The 27,985-nt window shown below is 37.7% G+C and overlaps 1 protein-coding gene across 29 annotated transcripts in view; it reads right to left on the bottom strand.

Annotated features, from left to right (window-relative positions):
- Positions 1 to 27,985, bottom strand: part of EPB41L3 (erythrocyte membrane protein band 4.1 like 3) — a 242,976-nt gene that overhangs the window by 177,443 nt on the left and 37,548 nt on the right. Inside the window, exon 1 of one of the 29 annotated variants that reach the window (XM_032293301.1) lies at positions 7,006 to 9,644. The exons of the other annotated variants lie outside the window; for them this stretch is intronic. Coding sequence (XP_032149192.1) covers positions 7,006 to 7,060 — 55 coding nt within the window. The 5' untranslated portion in view covers positions 7,061 to 9,644. Of the gene's footprint in view, positions 1 to 7,005; positions 9,645 to 27,985 lie in introns of those variants that run through there. 29 annotated transcript variants of the gene reach the window in all.

Genomic DNA, 27,985 nt, shown 5'->3' on the forward strand with positions numbered 1-27,985 from the left:
GGTGAGCCGAGATCGCGCCATTGCACTCCAGACTGGGTAACAAGAGTAAAACTCCGTCTCAAAAAAAAAAAAAAAAAAAAGCACATCTTGTCGGCTAAGGAACGGTTATTGTAATTCTTATAGGGAGATATAATACAGTGATACTCTCAGGATATCTACAGTTATACCACTTCCTACCTTACTGGAAAAGGCGATAGACAACTGTGGTTTGATTTGTCTGCCTTCTCTATCCTATCCTGCGTTCAGGCTGTCAGCGATCACATCTTTATTTTTTCTGCATGCTGCCTCTTACCATCCTTTGTCACCCTTCAAATCAAATAGGTAAGCTTTACAATTATATTTAGAATGAGAATACATGTTTTGTGGCTTCATCTAACTTTTTCCTTCTGAGTAAGAAGGACATGCTGTAATACAAGGGCTTTATAATATCTATTTGAGCTGTTCAGTGGCATTTTTTCATTTCCTGGAAAATGGCATTTTGAACAAGAGAATCAAGTTATACTGAATAGGAAAAGTGATGCTTTTCAATACTTCAAGGGAATTATGAGTTAACTAGGCTTGCAATGGCTGTCTTGGGTACTAAACTATCATGTATAATATTTTTAACCTAAAAAATGTATTTAAATTTCTAAATAACTGGCTCACCAGCTCCTAGAATATAGTCCATTCTTATGTTGGGAGCTTCCTTTACTCACACAGGTTTTTATTTCTCTGTTGTTGCCTGGCAACTGAGATGTGGCAAGAGATGTCAGAGGTTAAGGAGCAGACTACAGTCATTATGGAAAGCAAGCTCTTATCAGCATTTTCCATCTAACTTTGTAATCTTTGAAATAAAATAGTTTTCATTGTATTAAATGTCTGTAATTTGTTTCTTATCAAATGCCAAGTATTTAGAGACATTTTTTCTTTCTGAATATAAGTCCACTACACATGGAGAATTATAATTATGTGTATTGCTTTGAAATTTTGAAATGGGCTTCTCTATTACACTAGCATACTTTGAAGGTTAAAGTGAAAAACTGGCATTCTGAAGCCATGTACTATGCCAAAAGTAGTTGTGAACACGTTTGAAAGCATTCCAAGAAGTATCAGAAACAAATATTGGCTCTAAATAATATCCTCACTTTGAACCATTAGTTAAGGTTGAATTAAATTCTACTTCCAAATACATCGGCCTGCCTATTAAAAAATTGTTCTTTAGAGAAAGGAATGAAAAATGTTCTATAGGTTCACTTGTATCTATTTTGAAATGGGAAGGAATGTGATCAAGATTTAAGCATCATCTCTAGAGTTTATTTTTTTCAGCCTACTCTGTACCAAATGCAGGTTCCTAAGGATTTATTGCTCATGGGTGATTAATTGCATTCAGCATGGCACAGTTTAAGACTTCTTTAGTGGGGATAACACAATAGGCTTTCATAGTATTTCATTTCTAGGCAATGGGATGGTTTAATGAGTCCTAGTCCAAATTTTAAACTTTTACTAATTACTGCTATAAAGATAAAGTGACCTGAGTTAGAATCATATCCAACGTTGGTTTAAAGTGGATCCAGAGTTATTTTTGGAGAGATTTTTATTCCTGCTGGTTGATCCTCCATTTCATCTCTCAGTGAAACCACAGCTGCTATCCATTTAGGGATATGTCCTTAAATTTCATCAGGGAAAAATAACTCCACCCTTCTTCCATTCCCAAATACGTTGGCAACACTACACTCCAAGTTTCGGTCAGAGATTATAAGCCAAGACTCTGGGTTGGATAATTCTTATCAAAAGCTTAGTTGGGAAAAATATACCCATGAAAGTAATTGCCTGAAGGATATGGGGACTGCCTGTTCCTCACATTTCCTGCATTTCACTCTTGGCTAGACCTGTGTACTTGGAATCATTGGCCCTTTCAGAACTGCTTGTCCTCACTTAGGTTTGTACACTATGTAAATAACCATATATTGATGATGTCAGTCATATGACAGTCTCATCAGTAGGCGTGGGAGTCTCACTCTACCTCTGTAAAAGGATGCTAAGTTATTGCTTATTACATTATCCATTAAGAACATCCATGGAAGAAACTTGTCTTAGGTTTTGGTAGTAGGAAAACTTGGGGTTTTATCTCACAGATATTTCGTATCTTCACGTTCATGTTTTCCTCTTCACTTTCACTGCTAGGAATCTAAGAGCCAAATTCTCAACACACCTTTATCAACTATAAAAGACGTTAAAGTATATGTTTATCATACTTGTTTTTCCTTGGCTTTAATTTTGCTTCCCATGTTTTCTTTGAATACTGACATCATCAAATATTTGTGCTACTGGAATAATTGGGATGCCTACCTAGAGTAAGTTTAAACAACTAACAACAAACAAAACAGTCACATGGAAGAGAGAGAAGTTAATTGTCTTATTTGAACTTCTGAGTTTGTTTCTTGTTTTTGTTGTTGTTTTGTTTTGGTTTTTAGAGCCAGGGTCTCACTCTGGTTCCCAGGCTGGAGTGCAATGGTGTGATCATGGCTCACTGCAGCCTTGAACTCCTGGGCTCAAGCAATCCTCCTGCCTTAGTATCCCAAGTAGCTGGGAAAACAGGTGCACACCACCACACTCAGCTAATTTTTGATTTTTTGTAAAAACAAGGTCTTGCTATGTTGCCCAGGCTCATCTCAAACTCCTGGTCTCAAGCAATCCTCCCACCTTGGCCTCTCAAAGTGCTGGGATTATAGGCATGAGCCACTGTATCTGTCAGCTTTCCTGTTTTGTGAATCCAAATGGAAAGAAAGATACCCATGTACTCTCCCCACTTACTACTGCTGTGAGAGCCCTGGTATTCAGAGAGATGCTGAGAGCTGGGCATAAAAGGAATACGAGGGAGCCAGGAGGGCACAGAAGAGGAAAAGAAAGGATGTCTCAGTCTTTGGCAGCAAGGAATAAAGAAAGTTTCTATGGTCACGTCTAAGAAAAGTCAAGAAAGTGCAAGTCAGAAACTTCTTGCATTAAATGCAAGGGTGACATTTAAAATCCTGACACATCCAATTTGTATAACATAAAAATGTCATCTCCAGAATGCATATTTATAAAGCAGTTTTCTTCATATAACTACAATACTATACTGCATCACCACTTGGCCCACACACATATGCAATTCAAAGTCATCCCAAACCTGTTACTATATTTTCCACCCACACAAGTAAGAGCACAGCTTCATTAAAAAACAAAACACATGAGGAATTTAGAAAAATTGCTTTGGCTGAGTAATATGGTAATATTGCCAATCAAAAGCAATCATATACCCCCAATAAATAGGACTTGAATAATTTAGTAGCTATACAGAGGAAATGTAACTATAATTATGGACTCTCAGAAGCCACTATGCCTAGAGATAGGGTATAGATATGCCTAGGTAGCTGACATGATATCTACTCATATGTGTACATCATCAGTGGGGAAGAGGTTTTATGTCAGAATGTTTAGAAGGTTAGGTACACATGGCAGTTCATTGGGTTGGTTCGAAGACTAGCAGGCACTTCAGCACTTCACGTTACTCCCAGAAGACACCATTTCCTACGTTCCTCTCCTACAACTATACCCATCAGGACCCTCATCTCATGTAGAAAACAAATTTCTCGGGAATTTTTATTATAAATGTTATTATAGTCACATTATCCTTACACACAAATAAGAAAAAATTAGCTACTTTTTTTTTTTTTTTTTTGAGATGGAGTTTCACTCTTGCTACCCAGGCTGGAGTGCAATGGCATGATCTTGTTTCACTGCAACCTCTGCCTCCTGTGTTCAAGTGGTTCTCCTGCCTCAGCCTCCCAAGTAGCTGGGATTACAGGCATGTACCATGCCCAGATAAATGTGTATTTTTAGTACAGATGAGGTTTCTACATGTTTGTCAGGCCGGTCTTGAACTCCCGACCTCAGGTGATCCACCCACCACAGCCTCCCAAAGTGCTGGGATTACAGGCCTGAGCCACTACACCAGGCTGCTACTTATGCTTTTAAAAAATCAAAACTAAGAGAGCTCAGATGAAGAATTACCTAATTTCAATAAGCAGTCATAAATTTAGGTACTTTGAAAAATTTACCTAATATATATACCCTTTAATAATATTAACATTTTCATGTTAAGATTATCTCTTAACAGTGTGTCCTTCACAGCTAATACAAAGTCTAAATTCCCTCTCTATTTCTGTAATTATATGATTTAGTTTAATTCTCTAGTGATTATACTATAAACGAACCATGGAAACGAACTTTATATTAGAGTCAGATTTTTTTTCTTGTTTAGATGTAGGGTCTTGATACATTACCTAGACTGGCTTTGAACTCCTGGGTTCAAATGATCCTCCAACCTCAGCCTCTAGAGTAACTGAAACTATCAGCACATGCTACCTAAGCCTGGCTAGAGTCAGTTTTATTTTTTCTATTTTTTTTTCAATCCTGTTAGACCTACCTCAACTTCATTTTATTTATTTATTATTTTTTTATTTTATTAGAATCAGTTTTTTAGACATGCAATCTTCCTAATTTGATTCCCTCTGTGATCTTAGAGTCAGTATATCCAGAACTTACAATGTATCTGCTCCCCACCCTAAATAATGTGGTTCATACTGCACTCCTGCTTTCCTTCTTGGAGTCTGAAATTTTGATACATACCCCCTGCCTACGTGACCTGCTCCCAGTAAAAGTCCTGGGCCCTGAGTCTCTAGTGAGCTTCCCAACATACCATGTGTTGTCATAGTTTGCTGGTGGAGAATTAAGTATATCCTTTATGACTATTTTGGGAGAGGACCTTGGCAGCTTGTGCCTGGTTTCCCCAAGACTTTGCTCCTGTGCACCTTAGTTTTGTATCATTTTCCTGTAATAGAACTTGGCTGTGAGTATGACCATATGCTGAGTCCTATGAGAGCTCTCCAAGCCAGTCACCAAACCCGGGACCCTGACACAGCCCTTACAGAAATCATGTCATTTCTAGCCTCTTCGGTCTAACTTGAGGAGCCCTTCATAACTGCCTGCACCATCACTTCCGCAAGCTTTACTACTGGATATGAGCATGTGCCCACTACTAGGGTTACATCACGGTTTATGCAGTAGGGAATGGCAATTCTTGGGGGGATGGTTCTCAGCCATGAAAAGTGGTTTCTGTTCTTAGTTCCCTGTTTGTTCTGTCACTTGCTGTTTAATTGTGAGTAATTCACAATCTCTCTTAAAATCCTTACCTATAAAACATTCTCAATATCTGATCTAATTTGGATCGTGTGTGCCCTTCAGATCTCAAGTTGAAATGTGATCTCTAATGTTGGAGGTGGGGCCTAGTGGGAGGTGTTTGGATCATGAGGGTGGATCCCACATGAATGGCTTGGTGCTGTCCTCATGGTAATGAGTTCTCACCCCTGTTGGTTACCAGGAGATCTGATTGTTAAAAACAGCCAGTACTTCCTTTCTTTTCCTCTTGCTCCTTCTCTGGCCATTTGACACCCCCACTTCCCCTTTGACTTCCTCCATCATTGTAAGCTTCCTAAGGCCTCAACAGAAGAAAATGCATCTTGTACAGCTTGCAGAACTGTGAGCCAAATAAACCTCTGTTCTTTATAATTATCCAGCCTCAGGTATTCCTTTATAGTGGCACAAAACGAACTAAACAGTATCTTTACACAAGATCTGAATAAAACCACAAGTATGAATAACATCTGTATGTGTGATTTTGATTTTCAGTAATATCTTACCAGTTTGCTACTGAAAGGCACATTCTATCAAAGTTTATTGTAAAGTGAAACAGCTCTGTTAAGGAAGGCTCATCTCAGTAACATCCATATGGAAAGTAATTTTTACATAGTTTTGTAAAAGTTTCTGGAATCATTAAAAAATTAGACACTTAAAGGAAAATTAGACACTTAAAAAATATGTAATATGCTACAATTTAGGAAAAACATTCAAAATATCTCACCACAAGTAAGTTCTCCCAAATAGTAGAATTGTTTTTGAAAGTTAATGTCAGAAAAAATAAATAAATAAAAGATAACAGCAACATAGTAGTTGGCAGGAAAGGGGTGGAGTTTCTGTCTAGACATTGACACTCATCCCTCAGGATGAAGCAGATGACACAGATAAGAAACAGTCCCTTTCGAAACATTAAGGATCCCTTAGCTAAATTCATAGTAAGATCAAAAGGTTTCAACAAAAGAGCCTATAGGAATACCTCACTGAGTTTACTACTGCTTCTGTATACAAATCTCACTAATTAGTCACTTCTAATACCAATTATTGTTGAAATATATTTTCCCAAGGATCAACAGAAGACAGACAAACTCACTGGGGGACCCATATGTAACGCTCTGAAGCCTTAAATAGGTTCCTGAGCTGGGCTTGTGGACAGCCCCATGCCTCTGAGGTTTAAGAAACATCCATGTTTCAATGAAGTTGGGTGGCCAGTTGTTTTTACAATTACTTATAAAATAAACTTAATTATATTTCATTATACCTCTGTGTAATTTTTGGCACAAAGGAAAATGAATTACAACTTGTGGTTTGCAAAGTCTAAGCATAAGTACACAGCATTCTTGTCTTTAGAGAACATTCAAACTTTTAACCACCTCCTAAATTGAAGTTGCCATCACAACTGAAAGCTGTTTCCAAACGCTTCAAGTGAGTGTCTCCAAAGCGAAGACTTTCGGATGTATTGGTCAGGCTGGTGTGTACTAAGTAAGAAGGACAAAGGGAAAGGTGAGATGACATTGTAGCTAAACTGCATCTATTTTCATTTCTGGATTTTCCTACTAAAACTGAAAAGCAGAGCTTTCAAATCAGAGAAAAACTAGAGAACAATTAGCATAGCAAAGCCATGAATAACAAATATTTTAAGAGGCATCATGCACTAAAGAAGAATTCCACCTTTCCTGGTTGAATTTACATGTGGATTTGTTTAGATATGTATCAAATGCAGAGTTATAATCACTAACAATGGCCACTTCTCACAAGCATACATTAATGTTAGCAATCCAAAAATTTTACCTCCAAATCCTAAGAGAGACTTTGAGCACAGATAGAGACAGATGAAAGATGGCATGCTGCAGTGCAGCAATTTCAAAATTACTGTAGCATTGACTCTCCGGCTTCTATTCCTCCAGGAATATTCTCAGTAAAACACAGAAAGGTAAAATCAATTGCTTTCTATCACATCCAGATTCTCTCCTTAAATTCAACACTCCAAAAATCAAGCCGGGGCAGGAAGCAATAACTGCACAGTATTTGATGGTGTCCTTCAGATTCTTCTTCTAATATTTTCCCCTGGTTCCCAGTGTGGCTTCTCCGCATGACTGTGCAGCATTCTCTAAAGTGCTGTGGAAGTAGATCCCAGCAGCAGAGAAACAGAAAACCTGAAGTGTCATGGGGCCGCCTATGACCACTGGCTTCTGAGCATCATCATTTTGCTTCGTACTGAATTTTCAGTTTAGTTATGTATATATTGTTATCCTTATCTTTCACAATTGTCATATTAACATACACTTCAAACATTTACAGGTAGGGCTACTGAGATCAACACAATAGTTATACTGATTTTTCCCTTTATTTTTGTCAAGGACTGCATTGAAACACTTCCCTTCTGCTTTCTTTCCCTGTATTTCCTTCAAAGGAGTCTGAGCTCATTTAACTTGCTTTATTCTCTAAAGTTCAATAATACTAGTAGGACTACACTGGCCACACCAATAAGGAGTACTCTCCACTAAGCAAATGAGGCCAATTCCAACCAAGCCAGTCCACTGATAGGAGGCTCCAGGGGGCAGGAGGGAGCAGGGCCCAGGAGAGAGCAAAAAATACCATTTTTTGGTCATCTATTATGCTGTACGCCAGCACTTACAGTTCCATTTGTAAACATTAATTTAATCCTAAGTCAATTCTGTGAACGTTGTATTATCCACATCCCCATTTTTACAGACACAAAAATGATCTCAAAATGATCAAGAAATTTGCTTACATCTCCTATAAACCAGTAAGAAGATCACAATCAATCTTATAGAAACATGATCAAAGGATAAGAATAGACATTTCATGGCAGGGAAAGCACATCATGCCCATAAGCATGAGAAGTGGTGGTCAGCACCATTAGTAGGCAGAGAAATGTAAATTAAACCTCAGTGTGGGATAATATCATGCAATCAAAAGCCTCAATTTCATATCCATTCACTTAGCAAAAAATGGAAGTCTCACAATTCCAGATGTTGGAAGGAATGTGAATCCACATTCCAATTAGAGTGAAAATGCAGGCAACCACTTTGGAAAACAATTCGGTACTGTCCCCTGATGCTGAACATTCATACACCCCACAACCCAGCAATTCCATTCCCACCCAAGAGAAACTCTGGCACATGTGCACAGGAGTTACAGTTACCGTCAACAGTGCTGAAACAGCCCTCTCCACAATAGCAAAATTGTGAAGACACTCACATACCCATCAAGAAGACATTGTAGAAATAAACTACAGTATATTTTACACACTGGAATATTTAACAATAGAACAAAACAAATGTTACTACAGCATATCATAATGTAGATGAAACTTCACAATAAAAAAAGGATTATCTACAAGATGTCCTTTTTAAAAACCTAAAAAGTTATAATTTAAATTTCCTTTTCAGAGTGTAATAAGATTGCATGAACAGGAAAGTAAAGGCATAGCAAACATGAAACTCAGGATGCTGTCTCTGTTAGGTGGAGGGAGAGATTAAGACAAGGGAACTGCTAAATGGTGAGATGAAGGTTATCATCAAAAGCCTAGATGTTGTTTTGGCAGGTGGCTCACAGGTGCTTTTTATTTAAGATGTCTAATTAATAAATAAAGAGGAAACACCAATGAGTATGTATCATGAACCAAAGATTATTAGTAATTTAATTTTGTACCTCTGAGGTCCTAAAAACGCCCAAAGGATTAAGATAAAAACAACAAACACAAATCAGGCCCAAGTCATCTAGTGATGCTTCAGGCACTCAAATTCAGACCTGCCAGACTCCAAAGCCCAAGCTCTTCCTTTGTCAACTAGAGATCCAAAGCCAGTACAAGTTACTCCCATTCACTCATGATGATGAATGACCTTGTCTATGGGTTATAGCCAGAGTTGATAAATTTATTTTTTCCAGAAGTGTAGAAAGACAAGAAAGATATTACCAGTCTGACAGAGACTTCTGGGCAACACAAAGTCTGAGCTAAGCTAGAATCCTGGACCTACCACACACTGTAACCAATGTCCCTAGAGGGGAATGTTTCACACTCTCAGCCTCCATTACCTTCGGATGTGAGGATTAGAGATGACAGTGAAGATAATCATAAAGACTGACACTTTTGGTTGCTTATAAGCCAGAGTTTTATCAGCATTTTAAAATATGACCCTCAGTGCAACCTATAAGGCATGAATTACTATTATTCCCAATTTAAGGGTAAGGTGATTGAAAGAAAAAGAGCTTAAGAAATTTCCACAGGGTCATACAATTATGATGAAAGATGGTTGGCTCTCTCCTGGCTCCATGGCCCATGCTCTAAACCTCTAAGAAAAGTGCATACATATGTACAGACACAGACACTCATTTATGGATAGATACGTATGTATACATATACTCTCATGTATAGATACACAAAAATGGGTTAGATACACTCATGCACACCTATGTATAGACACATGTATAGATACACTCATACACACAGATATACACTCAAGCACACATAGACACACACCTGTACAAACATGTATGGACACACATGTATAGATACATACTCATACACATGTGTATAGGTAAATGTGTGGACACATACTCATGAACATGTGTATAGACACAGATGTATAGATACATATACATACATGTGTATAGATACAGTCACACAAATATATAGATACACACATATACGCACATATAGGCACACATGTATATATACACATTCATAGCAAATATGTATACATATATAGATACGTACATATGCACACACACATATACACTCATATATCCATTAGTATCAACACATATTCATACACATTATATATAGACACATGCTTATGCAGACATATGTACAGACACACATTGCATACATGCCCACACTTACATATATGCACAAATACACACACACGAAACGCTGCCTTGCTTTTCTGGCATTGCTCAAGAGATTCAGTAACTGCTGTTAAAACTTCCTGCTTCGTCTCCCTCTAGTACATACCACATAGAGTAGTCCACATGAAAAGCAACTTGCCTATAAATAAATGTAAGCCCCTTGCAGAACCTGGCCCCATGACATCCATCCTGGGGCTGCTTCTCACACCATCATTTGTGTCTGCAGCATATCCTTCTTAGCACAGCCTGTCCCTCCACATCAGTGGCCATAGCAGTCTCTTATGGTACCTCAGTTTCTGCCTCTCTGGAGAGTAAATGCCACATCTGTGAGTGGCCACACAAAGTGAATTTGGAGAAAGCTTAATAGCCAATATTTGAAATCAGATCTTTCTAAATTTCAAAAAACTAATCAAGTCTTTGTGGTGTGACACAACCAAATGAAGAAAAATGTAGCATTATTTACATAAACGTGTAACAGATGAAGTCTAAAATGTAACCAGTGTTTGATGAACAATAGCAATGTAATTATGAAAAGAATATGATTATTACTTATGAAGAATCTGGTTTTACTAAATTTAGCTGTCCATATCTTATTTTTGAGCTTTTCAGATTCTGGGGTTTGCCCTTACAATGTCTAACATAAAGTACTTCAGTGAGTTTAATTTCAGTTACAAGAACAGTCTCTTAAACTAAATTTTAAGAAACTAGGGACTCTAGAGGATAATGAAAAGGTAAATAGGTTATCATTTTCAATATTTTCTGTTGATGTAAGTAAGTAGAATGGATAAGAGTTAGAAATAAAACAAAGAAATGCAAAACAAACAAACTCAAACCTCTCTAAACCCTTAATATCTTGACATATAAGAACCAAATAGTTACTCCTAGGGGAAAAGGTGAGCTTGAGCCTTCTCCAACAGCCACACTCACTCCACAGTTTAGTTCTGCCACATCCCATCAAACATAGTTCAGTTCTTCAATACATAGAAATGCAACTTTTAATAATTAAGGCCAGGCATGGTGGCTCACACCTGTAATCCCAGCGCTTTAGGAGGCAGAGGCGGGTCGACTGCTTGAGCCCAGGAGTTCAAGACCAACCTGGGCAACATAGCAAGACTCTATCTCTACAAAACGATTTTAAAAATTAGCTCAGTGTGGTGACATGCACTGTAGTCCCAAGTACAAGCCACCCAGGAGTTTGAGGCTGCAGTGAGCTATGATTGTACCATTGCACTCCAGCCTGGGTGTCAAAGGGAGACCCTGTCTTAAAAACAAACAAAAAAGATTAAGATGTTGTGGTTTCATATAAAAGGATGAAAAGGAACATAAATAAAGGTTTGGGATGTTCAGTTTTACATTGAACTAGAAACATTTGTTTTATGCTTGTTAGTAGAAAGCCTCAGTAGATTTAGAATTCAAAGACCACAGGGGCTTTTTCTCAAATTGAATGCCAAGGCAGCGGGGCTCCACAGTCACTGCGTTTTGCTGATACATCCTGGGAAATGCAGTGAGGAGACCGTAACGTAACACCGGGCTAGAAAGCTGCCCAACACAGAAAAGGAGAAGCCAACAGAGCAGCTGGGCCTGCTTCACACAATCTGCATCTTACAAAGAGGAGAAAACAGGTAAAGGAGAAGATGGGGGTGGGGGAGACCAAGAACGCGGCAGCTGCCCCAAGGCTGCTTAGAGATCTGTGATTTAAATACATATATCCACAGAATTGAACCACATCTGGAGCCTACAATTTAATTTCTCCCAATGTTAAACAGATGTTTACTATGTAAATGCTAAACAGTATATGTTTAAAGATATTCTAAAACTAATGTTTTCTAAATGTTACAAATGAGACTTGGTATTTTTTTTTACAAGGTCCAAGATGATTTTACCACAGAGAACGTGAGTGCTAGAAAGGACTCATGGAATGAGCTATTTTAGCTCCCACTTTAGAAATGGAAGAAACTGAGTCCCGACGGCTAAGGGACTTACTGATCCTACACAAATCGTTTATGACTGAGCTGGAAGTAGAATCTAAGTGAGTCATTTTCACTGTAAATATTTTAACTTTCCATGGAATGACAGGGGCTGTCAAACAGTGTCAGTGCAAAGTCAGACGCCGGAGTGTCAGCAGAGGCAGGGAGACATGCCTCAAAGTGGAGGCGGCCACTTCCAGGAGCCACTGCAGACCTCACATCACAGCAAGGGCTGGTGACGCAGCTATCACAGGGTAACTGCAGGGACCCTGCAGATGAAACAGCCCTCATCGCTATGGGGGAAAAGTTAGTGAAGAGAGGAGGGAGAAGCTTGGAAAGACTCTGGAATTTCTGAGATGCAGGTGAAGAGATGAGTCAGGAAAAGAACATGTTGTGATTATATTTAGTGTATACTATTTTAACTGTCCAGTAGGGTGGCTGAGACAGTCAGACAACTGTCGTAGAACACAGTAACTGTCCCAACCGCCTGCCAGATACTAGAGAAGGTACTCAACAGATGGTAATTTTCATAACTTCATGCTAGCCTCACAAAATAGATATTCCGCTACTCACTGCATAAAGGAAGTCTGGGGAAGTTCAGTGACCCCATGGCTGACTCCTCATTTTAATCAATGTCTGCCTGATTCAAGAGCTCTTCCCTATCCAGAAAACCCACAGCCCCAGTCATGACCCTTTTATCAGAACCGAAGTCTGCACAGGTCATTAAGAGCAGCACGATTCAAAATCAACAGGCTTTGATTGTTTTCCTTCCTTTTGGTTCTCAGAACATCATATGCATTCAGCTAACCACAAGGGGAAAAGTTTAATTCCAGAAAATTATGCCAGGAGCAGCTTCTTATTTCCTCATTTCTAACATGTACTTTTCTGCAAATACGTCAACATGTCTGAAATCAGGATGTGAAAATGATTCATATATTTAATGCAATAATGCTTTTGCCCTTAAAAGCTGTTATTAAATTGATGGGGCAATCATACCACATCTTAAAATTGAAGAGCCATATATATATATATATATATATATATATATATATATATATATATATATATATATTTTTTTTTTTTTTTTAGATGATAAATGCCTTTGAAACTTTCAGGTTAACCATTTTAAGGGACATAGGTCTAGAAAATAATTTTTAAATGCTTCTTCAACATGTTTCTGACCTGGATTCCTGAACTCCATATGGGTTCTCTACCCATAATGCCACTGGAAATAAGCACAGCCAAGACAGCCAATAGCTGGGTCCTTTACCTCTGAGATTAAATCCCTAAGGATTGGCTAGGGCCTATGCAGGAGCTCCAACATCCCTTGCATGGATTTGCTACCATAGAACGTAACTCATTTGAAGCAAGCGTAATCTGACAGCATTCAATATGTGGTGAAAGTCATATTTTATTGCTTCCATGGTTTCGGTTTAACATTAGCAGATCATCTAGTTTTTATTAAGGACAGTAAGCTTTAACATAAATAGATAGGTCATTTCATAGTTTTACAAAATTAATTTTCCCAACCTTCTTTTCCTCATCTGTAATGTGAAATTAGTGGTACATACAGCATATAGCTGCTCTGAAACTTGTTACACATTAACAAAAATTATCCCCAAATTCTTTGTAGAATAAAATGAGGAATGAAGGAAAGAATAAACAAAAAGATAAAAGGATTGTGCCATGTAATATATGTTCAATAAATGTTAGTTACCTTCTGTGAGTAAAAGTAATGCTTCTTTTTGTTGCAAAGGGAAGAATTTTACCACCGTAATCAACAAATACATGAAAATAACTTACAATCACCAATGGTGAGACATCCCAAAGTATCAAATTATTTCATCTGCTTCAAAGTTAAAATCTGTAGCAAATTAAAACCAAAGACATACAGCTTCAAAGAGAAGATTGTCTTGAATTAAAAAAAAATGAATATACAGCATCAGACGATGACTCAGAAAATTGGATTGCAGGACTGTGTGACTCTTACTGTCTCAGTCAATGGTTGCCTTGTGTAGAGGAGGTACAGTTTCCCAAAAATTAACATAATGAGCGTTTTAATCCCTTCAGGGATTGTCTGATACTGCTCAAGAAAGAAGACTCAGAAACTGAAATTTAAAAGAAAAAGGAAAATAAATAAACACGCCTAAGTGCTGTAGTTAAATTTTAACTTTTGCTCTGAGTTCTTCCAATTTTGCTGATTGGAGTCTGAGTTTCCAAGCTATAAGAAGTGGATGTTGAGTCTTAGCTGTGCTAAAACGATTGCCAATGTGTGATCGTGTCTCTACTTGCTACTGCTACTCGAATAAGTCAGAAGAATCTTAAGATCTTAAATATCGATGTTTTTTTGTTTTTGAGTCGCCCAGGCTGGAATGCCATAGTAGTGCGATCTGGGCTCACTACAAACTCTGACTCCCGGGTTCAAGGAATTCTCCTGCCTCAGACTCTGGAGTAGTTGAGACTACAGGCATGCACCATCAAGTTCAGCGAATTTTTGCATTTTTAGTAGAGATGGGGTTTTGCCATGCTGGCCAGGCTGGCCAACAAGTCATTTGAAACAAATAATGCAAGTCCAGATCTATTTAAAAGATTCTATTGAATACTGCTCTTCTGAATGTGTTAACCAAGAGATTTTCTCAAAGAGAACCTCAAAATTCTAGTACACTTATTTTTTGCCATTAGGTCCCAGATCTATCTCCTACCTTTCTCTGCTGGGTACTGTGATAGGTTAGGGGATGGTCCACTTCATGAACTGCATCACTCAGGCTCTCTGACCCTCTGGCATGGGTTGGCTTTGGCCAATGGGACACACTTTGAAGACTAAAGAACTAGGCTGAGAATCCAGGGTATTTCCCCCAGGCTTCCTCCCTGCTTGAGTGTGATGTTTCTGTCAGTGGCCTCATCCTTCTGCAAGGACAGCTATTGTTAAATGGTCTCCTAGGAAGTCAGCTCTCAGTGGGCTCAGTTAACACTATTACCTCCCCTTACCATTTCAGCCCTAGGGACAGAAATAGCTTCCCACCATTACTAGTCCTTGGAGCTCAACACCAATGTCAGTTTCTTTTTTCATACCTCTCTATAAAATTCCCTGCATTTCATTCTCCAAAACTCACAGCTAAATGTGCCTCCTGCTTCCTATAATGTGATGGTCCTAATTGATACATCCGGAAATTAAGGCAATAGATAGTAAAATTTGTTCCTTACTTCAATAATTGAGTTATGGCAAAATTCTATATTTTGGCATATGCTAGACTTTTAAAAGGTATTTATTTGACCAAGCCACAGTAGACAGTAGACAGAGAAGCTGAAAGATTCAAGAGGCAGATGTTACGAGTAAATAGTCTAAATAATTTCTTTTTTTTTTTTTTTTTTTTTTTGAGACGGAGTTTCACTCTTGTTACCCAGGCCGGAGTGCAATGGCGCGATCTCGGCTCACCGCAACCTCCGCCTCCTGGGTTCAGGCAATTCTCCTGCCTCAACCTCCTGAGTAGCTGAGATTACAGGCACGCGCCACCATGCCCAGCTAATGTTTTGTATCTTTAGTAGAGACGGGGTTTCACCATGTTGACCAGGATGGTCTCGATCTCTTGACCTCGTGATCCACCCGCCTCGGCCTCCCAAAGTACTGGGATTACAGGCGTGAGCCACCGCGCCCGGCTAAATAATTTCTTTTAAAGTGATGTATTACACTATGATTTTCTTTCTTTTCTTTTTTCTTGAAATAGGGTTTTGCTCTGTCATGCAGGCTGGAGTACAAGGCTCACAGCTCACTGCAGCCCTGACTTTCCAGGCAGGCTCAAGCCACCCCCCTACCTCAGCTTCGCGAGTAGCTAGGACCAAAGGTGTGCACCACCATACCTGACTAATTTTTTTGACTTTTGTAGAGATGAGATCCCACTGTGTTGCCCAGGTGGTCTCAGACTCCTGGTTTGAAGTGATCCTCCTGCTTCAGCCTCCTGAATGCTAGGATTACAGGCATAAACTACAGTGCCAAACTTACACTGTGATTTTCTGTGTGTGGTATTAATTAAAATAAATAGGAGTTCATGTATAGCAATTTAAGTTATTTCCAAAGATAACTACTTAGCAGCTTGATTATTCAGTTTGCTCCATGAAGCCTGACAACATAACACATTTACAGTCAGGTGCTGGAAAAACCAGACTCAGTATTTGAGCCCTAAGGGTCCCAGGTAATTATAGTCATCAGTTTTGAATCTGTTCAGAAACATCACAATTCATTCACCCTGTACCTGTGCAAGAATAAGCAGTAAGACCCTAACATATTAAAAGAAAATGAGTAATTATGAATAAATTACATATTTTAGTTTGCAATGTTTATAAAATTTGCTAAAATAGGTGCAAATATATATCTTGGACATGAAAATTCACTCATATAAGTTACTATATCTGCTAAAAATCAATTCCTAAGGAGAAAAATCTTAGGCCGCTTTGTGGAAATAGGAATATTCAGGAAGAAGCAAGGAAGGGCAGAAGTTAATCAAGTGACCGTGGGTGTCAGACAGCAGTTCCCTCTTACCAGCAGTTTAGCTTTTGCGCATCCGGTTACCCATGGTCAACTGTGGTCTGAAAATATTCTTTTGATAGAGCAACCACGTTCCCATAACTTTTATTAGAATGTATTGTTATAATTGTTCTAACTAATTATTAGTTACTATAAATCTCTTATTGTGCCTAATTTATAAACTAAACTTTATCATAGGTATGTATATATAGAAAAAAAATCATAGTAAATACCGGGTTCAGTACTATTTGAGGTTTCAGGCATCCATGGGGGTCTTGGAATGTATCCCCCAAAGATAATGGGGGACCACTGTATTTGGAAGACTATCCCAGTGAAGGCACATTGGTAGCATAGACCACAAACAGACGTAAAATTCCTTCCTTCCCTTCAGGCTTCTGTTCCTTACATGAAATTCACAATAATTTCCAAATAGTGTCAAAACAACCAACCAAAGCTTAAAAGGATGAGAAAATTTTAATTCCAGAGAGGAGCTAGAGTTTGTTTGTTTGATTCATCTATTATATGGCTCTAATTAAATGAAATAAAATAATTCTGTATGATGTAAAAATGAGAACTGATGATGATAAAAACAGATACAATTATGACAATAAGGTTTCCCATATTACAAATGTAAGACTTTTAGAAATAACTGCTTAAATCTCTTAAGACAATATCTAACCTCAACTTAGACAAGAGTAAAATGCAGTTCACACAAAAAAATACTAACATGGCACACTTTAAAACAATATTCAGCATCACAGACAATGAAGGAAACACAAATTTAAATAAATATAAGATACCGTCTCATACCTACTGAGCTAGGAAACACAAATTAAAATAACAAATCTAATGTTAGCAGGAATTGCAGGGAGTCATATACATTCCTGTAAATGAGTGCCATAAACTTGGAAAACAACCACGCAATAGTTAGTAGGAGCCAGAATATTGATTCCAGCCTGGGACTTGGGAATTCCAATTTTAGAACCAGTATCCTCAAGATAAAACTCAAAACAAAGTTATATAAACAAAAAATTTTTTAAATATGCCTTTAATAGTGTGGAAATGGCCTTTTCTTAATTACAAATGAGTTACCTAAAACTGATATATTATTATTACACTTCAACAATGTTTTAATATACAAACTACATATATTTAAATACATGTATTTAATATATATGTTTAAATATATATTAATATATATTAAATACATGTATTTAAATATATATTAAATATATGTGTTTTATATATTAATTATATAACTGAATTATTATTTATATTAATTAATCAACCACATTAATATAATTGATTATATCATATTTAAATACATGTATTTAGTACATGTTTAATATATATACATTAAAATATGTAGTTTTATATATTTACATATATGTATTTAACATATATTTAAATACATATATTTAATTTTAATATATAAACTACATATATTTAAATATATAAATTAATAAAAAAATACATATTACATAATAAAATAATATATATTTGTTATATAATAAAAGAATATATATTATATTACATAATAAAATAATATATAATATATATTATACAATGAAGTAATATATAATATATAATAAAATAATATATATTATATAATAAAATAAGATATAATATATTATAATAATAAATATATGATTAACATAAATTAAAAAAATTTTAATGCCATATATATATATATATATACACATAAATCTTGAGGGAAAACGTAGAACGAAACAGTACATCCATCCATTCCTTTATTCAACTAAGTATTAGTCCCGTGTTCATTTTTCAAATGAGAAAAGTAAGGTGTGAGAGGTTAAATACATTGCCCAAGGTCGGAAAGGCTTTACTGTTAAGCAAACACCAGAGTCCGTTACCTGGACTGCATGCCCAAGAGCTAAAGGTTATCTCTCCACTGTAATTAAAGCAACAGTTTCCTGTTTCTCCAGGCTTCGTGATGAGTTGAAAAAAGCAATATATCTAAGTAAAACCCTGAGACGTGCAAAGTGAAATCCATTAATAAATATGATGGTTTTATTTTTGAAGACAATAAAGAGTAGGGCCAGTTATTACAGATGTATTTCCAGGCACCCAGGTATTTAGGACTTCTCAGTTCAATAAAAAATGATTACTCTGTAGATGAGAAAGTGTATTTAATTTGAAAGATGAATATTTCAATACTTGTGCTACATTGCACTTAGAGGGATGTAGGCACACTATGTTCTCACAAACAATTAAATGAGTAGGCAGATGATATTAGGGATTTATTACAACTAAAGACATAAAAAGAGTTTACCACAATTTCCTCTCTCCATTGAGGAGAACTCAAAGCTAACTTTATGGGGTCAACTCATTATACACTGTATTCTTATAAATGCCAATGATTACAGGAAGCCATGAAAATATTCAGCAAACCGTATCAGCCTTCTTTTTCTGTCAACACTCCCTAGGTAACACTCCCCACCGCCCCCGCACCTAAAAATAATTACTAAACTACTTGAGTCTCTTGTAAAAGATTAGTAAGGATGGTATTTGGTTTGTAATAATATGCAGTTATTTATCTCTTTACTCAAGGTGATTATGACTTGACAGTAAAAAAAAATAGCAATAAAGCAAGTAATTTAATATACCTTTTGATCATGTGCCTATAAAACATATGAAGATATGGTGCTCCATTAGGCACACTTAATTGTGTTTAGATGAGTCTTTATCTCTGTGTAGTCTTATCCAAATCTGTTATAAAAAGAAAATGTTTGAAAAAACCCAGAAACCTTTCCATAGTTTATATATACCCCAGTCTTCTCATACCTATGCTTTAATTATCAGTTTCGTAAATTTTAAATTTTGCCAATATTTTCTTCCAATATTTTGAAAAAGAAAAAGGTATGCCAGTTTTTTTGGGCCTGCTGCTGTTTTAAATGAGGACTCCTAGCAGGAGAATGACTGCTGATGCTTCAAGGACATTAATCAGATTCATAGCTGGGTACAGTGATCTAGACAAACACACAGAGAACCTTTGATTATTTCAACTTCTTCTCACCAGAACTTTTTCCTTCCACCACTGTTCAGTGGAGTAAAATTGTGTTTTGTTCTTTTTGGGGTAGATAGCAATTTAAGTTAAAAGGAGCAATTTCCACATTTGAATTGGAATTAAAATTAAAATTTGAATTGGGATTAAAAGGAGCACCATCCATTTATTTTTCACAGAGGGTGAAGGAGGAAGGAGAAAATTGGAGAAAGAAGAAGAAGAATACACACTTCTCCATTCTTTTGAAGCTGCCTCTGATTCTGTTCATCTTCCCCACCCCCTTCACCTTGGGCTTTCCGAGCTTGGCTAGGAGTGGACCAGGACAGGGACCTCTGAGCTGCCTAGATCAGAGTTTCCCAAGGAGAGCAGTTCTGTTTGAGGTCCCAGTGCACCTCTGACTCTGCGGGGAGTCTGTTCCTGTCCTTTAAAATTCAAGCCTGGGCCACTGTATGTGTATTAGAATGGCTAAAGAAAAAGTATTGGCAATACCAAGCAGTGGTGAGGATACAGAGCACCTGGACTCTCATACACTGCTGACGAGGACACAAAACGGTAGAGCCAATCCGCAAATTTGGCCGTTTCTTACAAAGTTCTCACCATAAGACCCAGCAATCCCACACTCCTGGGCATTTACCCTAAAGAACACTATGTTCACACACACACACACACACACACACACAATCCTGGAAACAATCTAAATCTCTTTCACTGAGGAATGGGTAAATACATATCATACATATACATACAATTAAAGAATACTCAGCAGTAAAAAGAAATATAATTGATACATGCAACAACTTGCATGAATCTCAAAAGAGCTGAATGAAAGAAGCCAGTCTCATAAGGTTGCATATAATGTCATATAAATAATTCCATTTGTTTGACATCCTAGGAAACATAAAACCCTAGTGATGGAGAAGAGATCAGTGGCTGCCAGAGCTGGGGTGAGGGAATGGGTGTGACTGCAAAGGGGTAGCACAAGGGAGTTTTTTATGGTGATGGAACTGGTCTGTATCCTGATTGTGGCGGTAATTTCACAAATCTGTACATACATAAGTACATACTAGAAGGTCAAATTTCCTATATGATATTTTAAAAATAAAATTAAAAGTAAAAAAATTAAAATGTCTTAAAGAGAGTCAGAAGAAGAAAAGAATCAATAAATTATCCAAAATGAAAACACCATCTATATATCTTCTTCTCTCTACTCTTTTCCATTTGTAAATATCCATGGAATCACACACTCCAATACCTCACCTTTCAAGCTTAAGAGAAATGTCTCAGTCTGTTTGGGCTGCTATAACAAAATGCCATAAACTAGGTAACTCATAAACAACAGAAATTTATTTCTCACACCTTTGGAGGATGGGAAGTTCAAGAACAAAAGCCACCACATTTGGTGTCTAGTGAAAGCTGATTTCCTGGTTCACAGGTGGTGCCTTCTCGCTGTGACCACATATGGTGCAAGGGGTGATCCCTTGGGCCTATTTTATAAGGGCACTAATCTCATTCACGGAGGCTCCACCCTCATGACCTAATTACCTTCCAAAAAGACCCATCTTCTAATAGTATCTCTGCAGGTGTTAGGATTTCGACATATGACTTTTGGGGAAATAATACAAACATTCAGACTCTAACAAGGGAAGATACTTGCTTGGAAGAAAAAAAGTGGAATAAATATTAGAAAACAAAGTTTCAAATAGCACAGCAACAATTACTACAATTTTGGCTGTGTCATTTTTCTTTTGTAAAACATATGAGAATCTCACTTTATTCTGACTCCTCAATAAAGGATGAACAAGAAATGTCAAGAGTAAAAGTAAAGTGAAATCAACAAAAACTTTCAAAATATTTCAATCTACCATTTTCAGGAAAGTGAGAACACTATAAAATATAAAATAGATATGTGATGTAATTCTTTATAGTCACTCCCCTTCCCAGAAAAATGGCATAATTGCCAAGCAACTGCTGGGTCAACTGTTGTCTAAGGGATGTTGTAGATTTCTTTCCTATAAAGGAATACTAAGCTAAGCATGGTTTGGACTTATACAAAAATGCTTTAGACCATGGTGAATTTCTTCAGTATCTCAACTCTTAAAAAACAGAAAAAACCAATGAGCTAATCAACTATTATAATAAGTAATTTACCTAAAAAGTTACACTACAAAAACTTGCAATTAGAAAACTCATTCGAGTCTTTAAAATACAAGTCAGATAAATTGCTAACTGGCCGAGGCACGAATAGACCATACACACTGGGAATCCTGGCTAGGCTGTCTGAGGGATGCTCCCAGGCGTTCCTTTGCAGTCTTGCAGCACATTCCCAGGACTGTGCAGAGGAGGGAGGGTTGCGCCAGCTGCTTGCACCTGTGGGGGCCTGGAAAGTCAGATCTTTGGGCACATGCTTTGTTATCTCTTGCTTTATGTCATAGTCTCTGGATGTTTTCAAATCAATTGCAGTTAAAAAAGAAAACAACTTTGTATCTTTTGACTGTGTCTGTTGGCATCTTTCCATCAGTCACATCACTGCCCAAACATGCAGGTATCATGTAGGGCAGGGCTATGCTTGAGAGTCATTTGGGAGCCTTTGAAAACCAGTGCCAGGGCCCAATCTGCAGAGACACTGGCTTAATCAATGGGGCCCAGTTGATTCTAATGATCAGAACCACTGACAAAACCATAGACCTTTTACTGTTTTACTGGTTTTTTTTTTAGCATTGTGTAGACATGGTTCCAATGCATAATTCCCACCCACCTCACCTCCCTCTCCACAAAATTTTAAATATCTGTTATCCACCATTGGCACATTACCCATCTGGTAAACCTCTCAATTACATTTAATGCACACAAAGTAAGGTTATTGAATATTTTACTCTGTGTGACCTAGTATTAAGAGACACATAAGAAAACAACCTTTTTCTCTGAATGCCTTGCATCACAATAAAATATACAGAAAAATATAACTTGTAGCCTTCATAAAAATTAATTTAATTGGTAATTTTAAGATGGGTAATTTAACTTTTAATTGTGTCACCCTCAATTCCTAAGATTGTATATCTTCCAGCTTCAGACTAGGCAATATCATCATTTCCCCTTCGCCCAACCTTTTAGAAGGCAGACTAAAAACACAGCTTTTAAATTGTTTGCTCCCCTCACTGTGAATTTAAGCAGTCTTTGGGAGTACTAAAGCCCTAATCTCGTCCAGCAGTGAATACTAAGGATAAGGATTTGGAAGTCAGAAAAATACTTTCACATAGCCCTATTTCTTCTGGAATTAAACAACCAGGAAATGATGTTGGGTTATGTAAGATCATCAAGACAAAACTATTGTAATTGTAATAGGAAACATCAGAAAATAAAGAGAAAATTATCTTCTTGCAAGAATTAATAAAAATCTTATGAAAAGACTATAAGGCAATGCCTTATGAGCAACTACTCATAGAATTAATCAGTCCACATTAGGCACATTGAGAATAAGCAATTTGTTAGATCTCTAAAGATGACCCATCTTTTGGCTTTTCTAATGTGGAAGTAAAAATATAGCTCAAAATTCTGGGCAATGACTTCTGGGCAAATGGTTACAACTTGCTCTGTAAAGAGAGCCAGCCTAATTGTTTAAGATCCAATACCCTCCATTGAAATAAATGCTTTGTTTCCAAGAGAATCCTTGGAGTTAAAGCAGAAAATTGACAACTGTCCATGTCAACATAAGTGGAAGGAAAGATTCCACTTCATCGCCTTCAAGGAATTTACATGTAGCCCTGGAAGAAAGCTTAGCAGGAGCCACAGATTCCACACTGACGGCTTCTCCATCAGTCTGGGCTGTGCACACCCTCCCCAGAAGCCAGGAACAAACCATCTCCTGGACAACCTTTCATTTTCCAGTCCTTTCTCATGCCACCCTCTCAGCCGGCAGGGAATCCTGCACCTTCTCTCCAGCTCGAGGTTGACCCTGGGGGCTATCTCATGTGCCATCTCTTCTGGGAATACTTCCTTGTGGAAGGAATCTGTTGCTAATTTGGTATCTGATGTGTCCACTTCTGCAATAATTGTGTGAAAGCTCAGAGAGTAGGATGTATCCCACCCCAGGATCTCAAACAGTGCCTTCTCATCAGTGTTTGATACATACTTGATTTTAAAAAAAGACAGCTGTAGGAAATGTATTGACTGATTCTCCACTTCAGAATTCCTGGGAATGGGCTTATTTTCCTTAACTGTTTGCCAAAAAAAATTTCTAAATCAGTGCTTCTTTTTTTTTTTTTTTTTGAGATGGAGTTTTGCTCTTGTTACCCAGGCTGGAGTGCAATGGCGTGATCTCGGCTCACCGCAACCTCCGCCTCCTGGGTTCAGGCAATTCTCCTGCCTCAGCCTCCTAAGCAGCTGGGATTACAGGCATGCGCCACCATGCCCAGCTAATTTTTTGTATTTTTAGTAGAGACGGGGTTTCACCATGTTGACCAGGATGGTCTCGATCTCTTGACCTCGTGATCCACCCGCCTCGGCCTCCCAAAGTGCTGGGATTACAGGCGTGAGCCACCGCGCCCGGCCCTAAATCAGTGCTTCTTAAGCAGGTCCATGGGGATCATGGAATAATGTTGGGGGAATCTGTAATCCTCCAAAAATTATAGATAAATTTAATGTATATTCTAGTATATGGCTCCCATCCTCCAGTCCATCTCCACGTTCTCTGGAGAATCTTTACAACTGTTTTTAAGTCTTTAAAGTAACTATAATCCAAAAAGCAATTTAAAAATCACTGCTCTAAATATATTTGTATATATACAATGAGGTATAAGAGCTTCCTGAGATGGTTAAACGGAATGAGACACCTCACAGTCTCCACCCTCTGAATATTTCAAAAGAACAATTCTCTGTTCGGATTGGTCCAGACAACCACTTACCTGAAGGCCAGAATGCGTCATATGTGACTTCTTAGAATCTTACATTATTGAAGCTAAAAGCGTTCCTAGCGTTCACATCAGAGGGCATGGCAGAACACTGATTTCTGGGTCCAACCCCTACAGTTTATACTTCAGTGGGTCCTGGGGCCCAGGCATGGATTTCTAACAAGTCCCAGGCGATGCTGATGAGCAGGTCAGTGGACCACGCTTTGAGAACCACTTATCTAACCTTATTTCCTATATTAAAAATGAGCAGACCGAGGCCTTCAGAAGCTGGATGTGATCCACCCAAAGTAACAGCTAAGTAGGACACCCAGGGTCTAACCATATTATAATTAGCAGAGTCCTCTTAGGCAAGTCACCTTTTCTGAAACTTGTAGATGACCACAGAGACACAAAAATGTGTCTCAGCTGTAGACACTCACACTTGATAGCAATACTAGTTTTACCTGATATTGCTGAGGTTATAAAGAGAAAAGAATTCCCCTTATGCCTGCTCATCCCAGGCAAAGTTGAAAAACATTTTTTCTTGTTTTTCTTTTCTTTCTTTAAATGATAAATATCTTGTGGCAGTTTTATTCCTGTGACTAAACTGTTCTTTTAAAATGAAAACATTATATCATCCTTCTGACAATGCAGTAATCAGATTCTTTTCATGAGGTCATTTTCATAGTGTTTTAATAATGAATTTTTCCATAAGCCTTTTAAATATATTTTTTAAAGTTGTTTTTAAGGAGTATATTTTCCAGCATTTTGAAATGTCCTCTCCCAGCTCTCCGCATAACTAAGCAAGATGATACATAAAAACGTAGTCCATCCCAGCAACTCAGGAGGCTGAGGCAGGAGGATTGCTTTGAGTCTAGGGGTTCAAAGCCAGCCTGGGCAACTTTGTGAGACCCCCCATCTCTGAAAAGAAGAAAAATGAAGAAAAGGAATAGGCTACGAGATTTGGCTTGGACCAAATTGTTTCACCCTCTTGCCTCACCTCAGCCCAGGTGTAGCTTCAATCTACCATGTGTTCCTGATCTTTCCCTCATGCCACCTAACCCTCCTCAAGTGCAACTGGTTTTTACACCTTAGTCATTCTGCTTCTTAGTTCAGAGACCCTTATTTCTGGATCTGTCTCATAACCTCAGATTTAACCAGAATATCCAAATTCATCCCTCTATAATATGACTTGGCTTCAGGACCCTCCCTTAGGAGTAGCCTCCACTGCCCTGCTCAGACATGACCATATCCCTTTAGTGCTGCCAGTCATAGTGACAGTGCTGTTTCCAAAGTGTAATGGAAAAAACAGGCACAGCCCATAACAGATGAAAGATGCGTCACTCAGCATTACAATGTATTCATCCAAAAATTCTGAGGTTTTACAATGTATTTGTAAAACCTTCCCAGAATTTCTGAATTTTTATTTTCTCCCATTCCCATGGAGCCTGTACTCTACTGTTTATTTTAGGAGAAGTCACAATTATTCATTACACATTAAACAATGAATTTTGCATGACACGTAAATATACAATATAAAGCCCATCTTTGTTCTAGTTTGTTCTAATAATAACCACCATAAATGGTTCTCTAAGTATAGTCAATTCAGAATTTAGGAAGATTGTGCAAATCTTACAAATCAGCCTCATTCTGGAAGGGAAGGGCAGAAGTCATATCACGTAGGGAAGAGATGGATCCTGTCTTGTCAATTTGTAGTATCACTCTCTTCCACACCGTCTTACTCCTAAACACCCACAAGTGAGGTGTGACTTCATTTTCTGACTCTGGAAGCTGCTCTTCACACCACTCATGACCAGGAGAGTAGCACCAGCCATGGAAACCGCAGCGCATCACCATGGGCATCTCTACCACTTGTTTGAGTGCCTTCTCTGTGCCAGATCCTGCATACACATTGTTTCTAATTTCTCTAGAAGTTCTGTTAATGGTGAAGTCACTTCCCAGGGCTTCAAATCTGGGAAATAAAAGAGCTGAGACTTGAAAGTAGGTCTCATCTTACTTACACCAGCAGTTCTCAAAGTGAGGCCCAGGAACCCCTAGGGGGTCCTCAAAACCCTTATCTGAACAAGCAAGCTCAAAGAATTGCCTGAAAAGACTAATTAAGATGCTCTTCCCTTTTCCAGTAACATTTCTGTGTGAAGTTGGATTTTCTGTGCATTTTCTTACTACACTACAAAACAGTGTATCATAACAGACTGAATACAGAAGTAGATGAGAATATGCTTGTCTTCTATTAAGTCAAACATTACAGAGACTCATAAAAATGTAAAACAATGCCATTTTACTCATTAAATTGTTCTATTTTGAAAAATATAATTACTTTTTATAAAAGTATGTCATTCATTTATGTTAACACGTCATGGTTTACTAACGTTATTTTTAAATGAATTAATAAATATTTTAAAATACTACTGGTTTTCATGTTCAAAATTGTAAATATCAATAGGTATAATCTATCTTAGCAAAAGCTCTTTGTGGATCCTCAATAATTTTTAAGAGTGAAAAAGGGTGTCAACCCTCAAAACTTTGAGAACCTCCGCATTAGATAATATGGTATTAGAATTCAGCATTAGATAAACTCCATTGACTCTTTGTATCACCTGCCTTCCAGAAGGAAGGTTCTCATTGCTGGAGAATAGGAGGCAGAAAAGCAGATGTTCTTGCCTTTAGAATTCTGCCTTGTCAATGAACAGTATCACTGCCCTGTTGTAGCTGTTCTTGCTAGGAGTATACCATATATGCGGCCCTTAACTAAATGCACCAGGGGATATAGGATCATTAAAAATACACTTGTGCTCAGTCTCTTCAGTTAAACAGAAAGTTTCTTGAGGACACAGACAGTATCAACTCCCTTGGAATCTAGCACATTTTGAATCTTGAATAAGAACAGTGATTAACTGGGGAAGGAAAGAAGAGTTCGTGCCATGAGGATTTAAGTTTGACATGCAGAATATGGTGCAGAAGAACAAACATGTATTATGCAGAACACAGAGATCTGAGTTCAAATCCTGACACAACCTAGATAATCATTTGATTTTTCCAAGTGTCAGTTTCCTAATCTATAAAGTAAATCTCAGGAGCCCCTAATTCACAGAGTGTTAGGAGAATTAAATGCATCAGCATGTACAACATCTGTCCTGTGGTATGCACACAGGAAATATTACTCCCATTGTAAGGCTAATGGGCCAAAGCAAGAGCAAACTTTTCACATCAGAAAATCAAAATATTTGAGGGGACATATTTCTTGTGAAAACTTCTCAATTCTCTGTATCCCTTGGCTGTTGATGTCATCATCAAGGTAGGGCATTTTCCTTTGTATGCACCTCAGACTGGTATCTAGTCCCTAATATGGTTTAGATCTGTGTCCCCACCCAAATCTCATGTCAAATTGTAATCCCTAGTGTTGGAGGTGGGGCCTCGTGGGAGGTGACTGGATCATGCGGGTGTTTCTCATGAATGGTTTAGCATCATCCTCTTG

Source organism: Sapajus apella, unplaced genomic scaffold (genome assembly GCF_009761245.1).
Source record: "Sapajus apella isolate SASKATOON/1434 unplaced genomic scaffold, GSC_monkey_1.0 scaffold29, whole genome shotgun sequence".
NCBI classification, from domain to species: domain Eukaryota; kingdom Metazoa; phylum Chordata; class Mammalia; order Primates; family Cebidae; genus Sapajus; species Sapajus apella.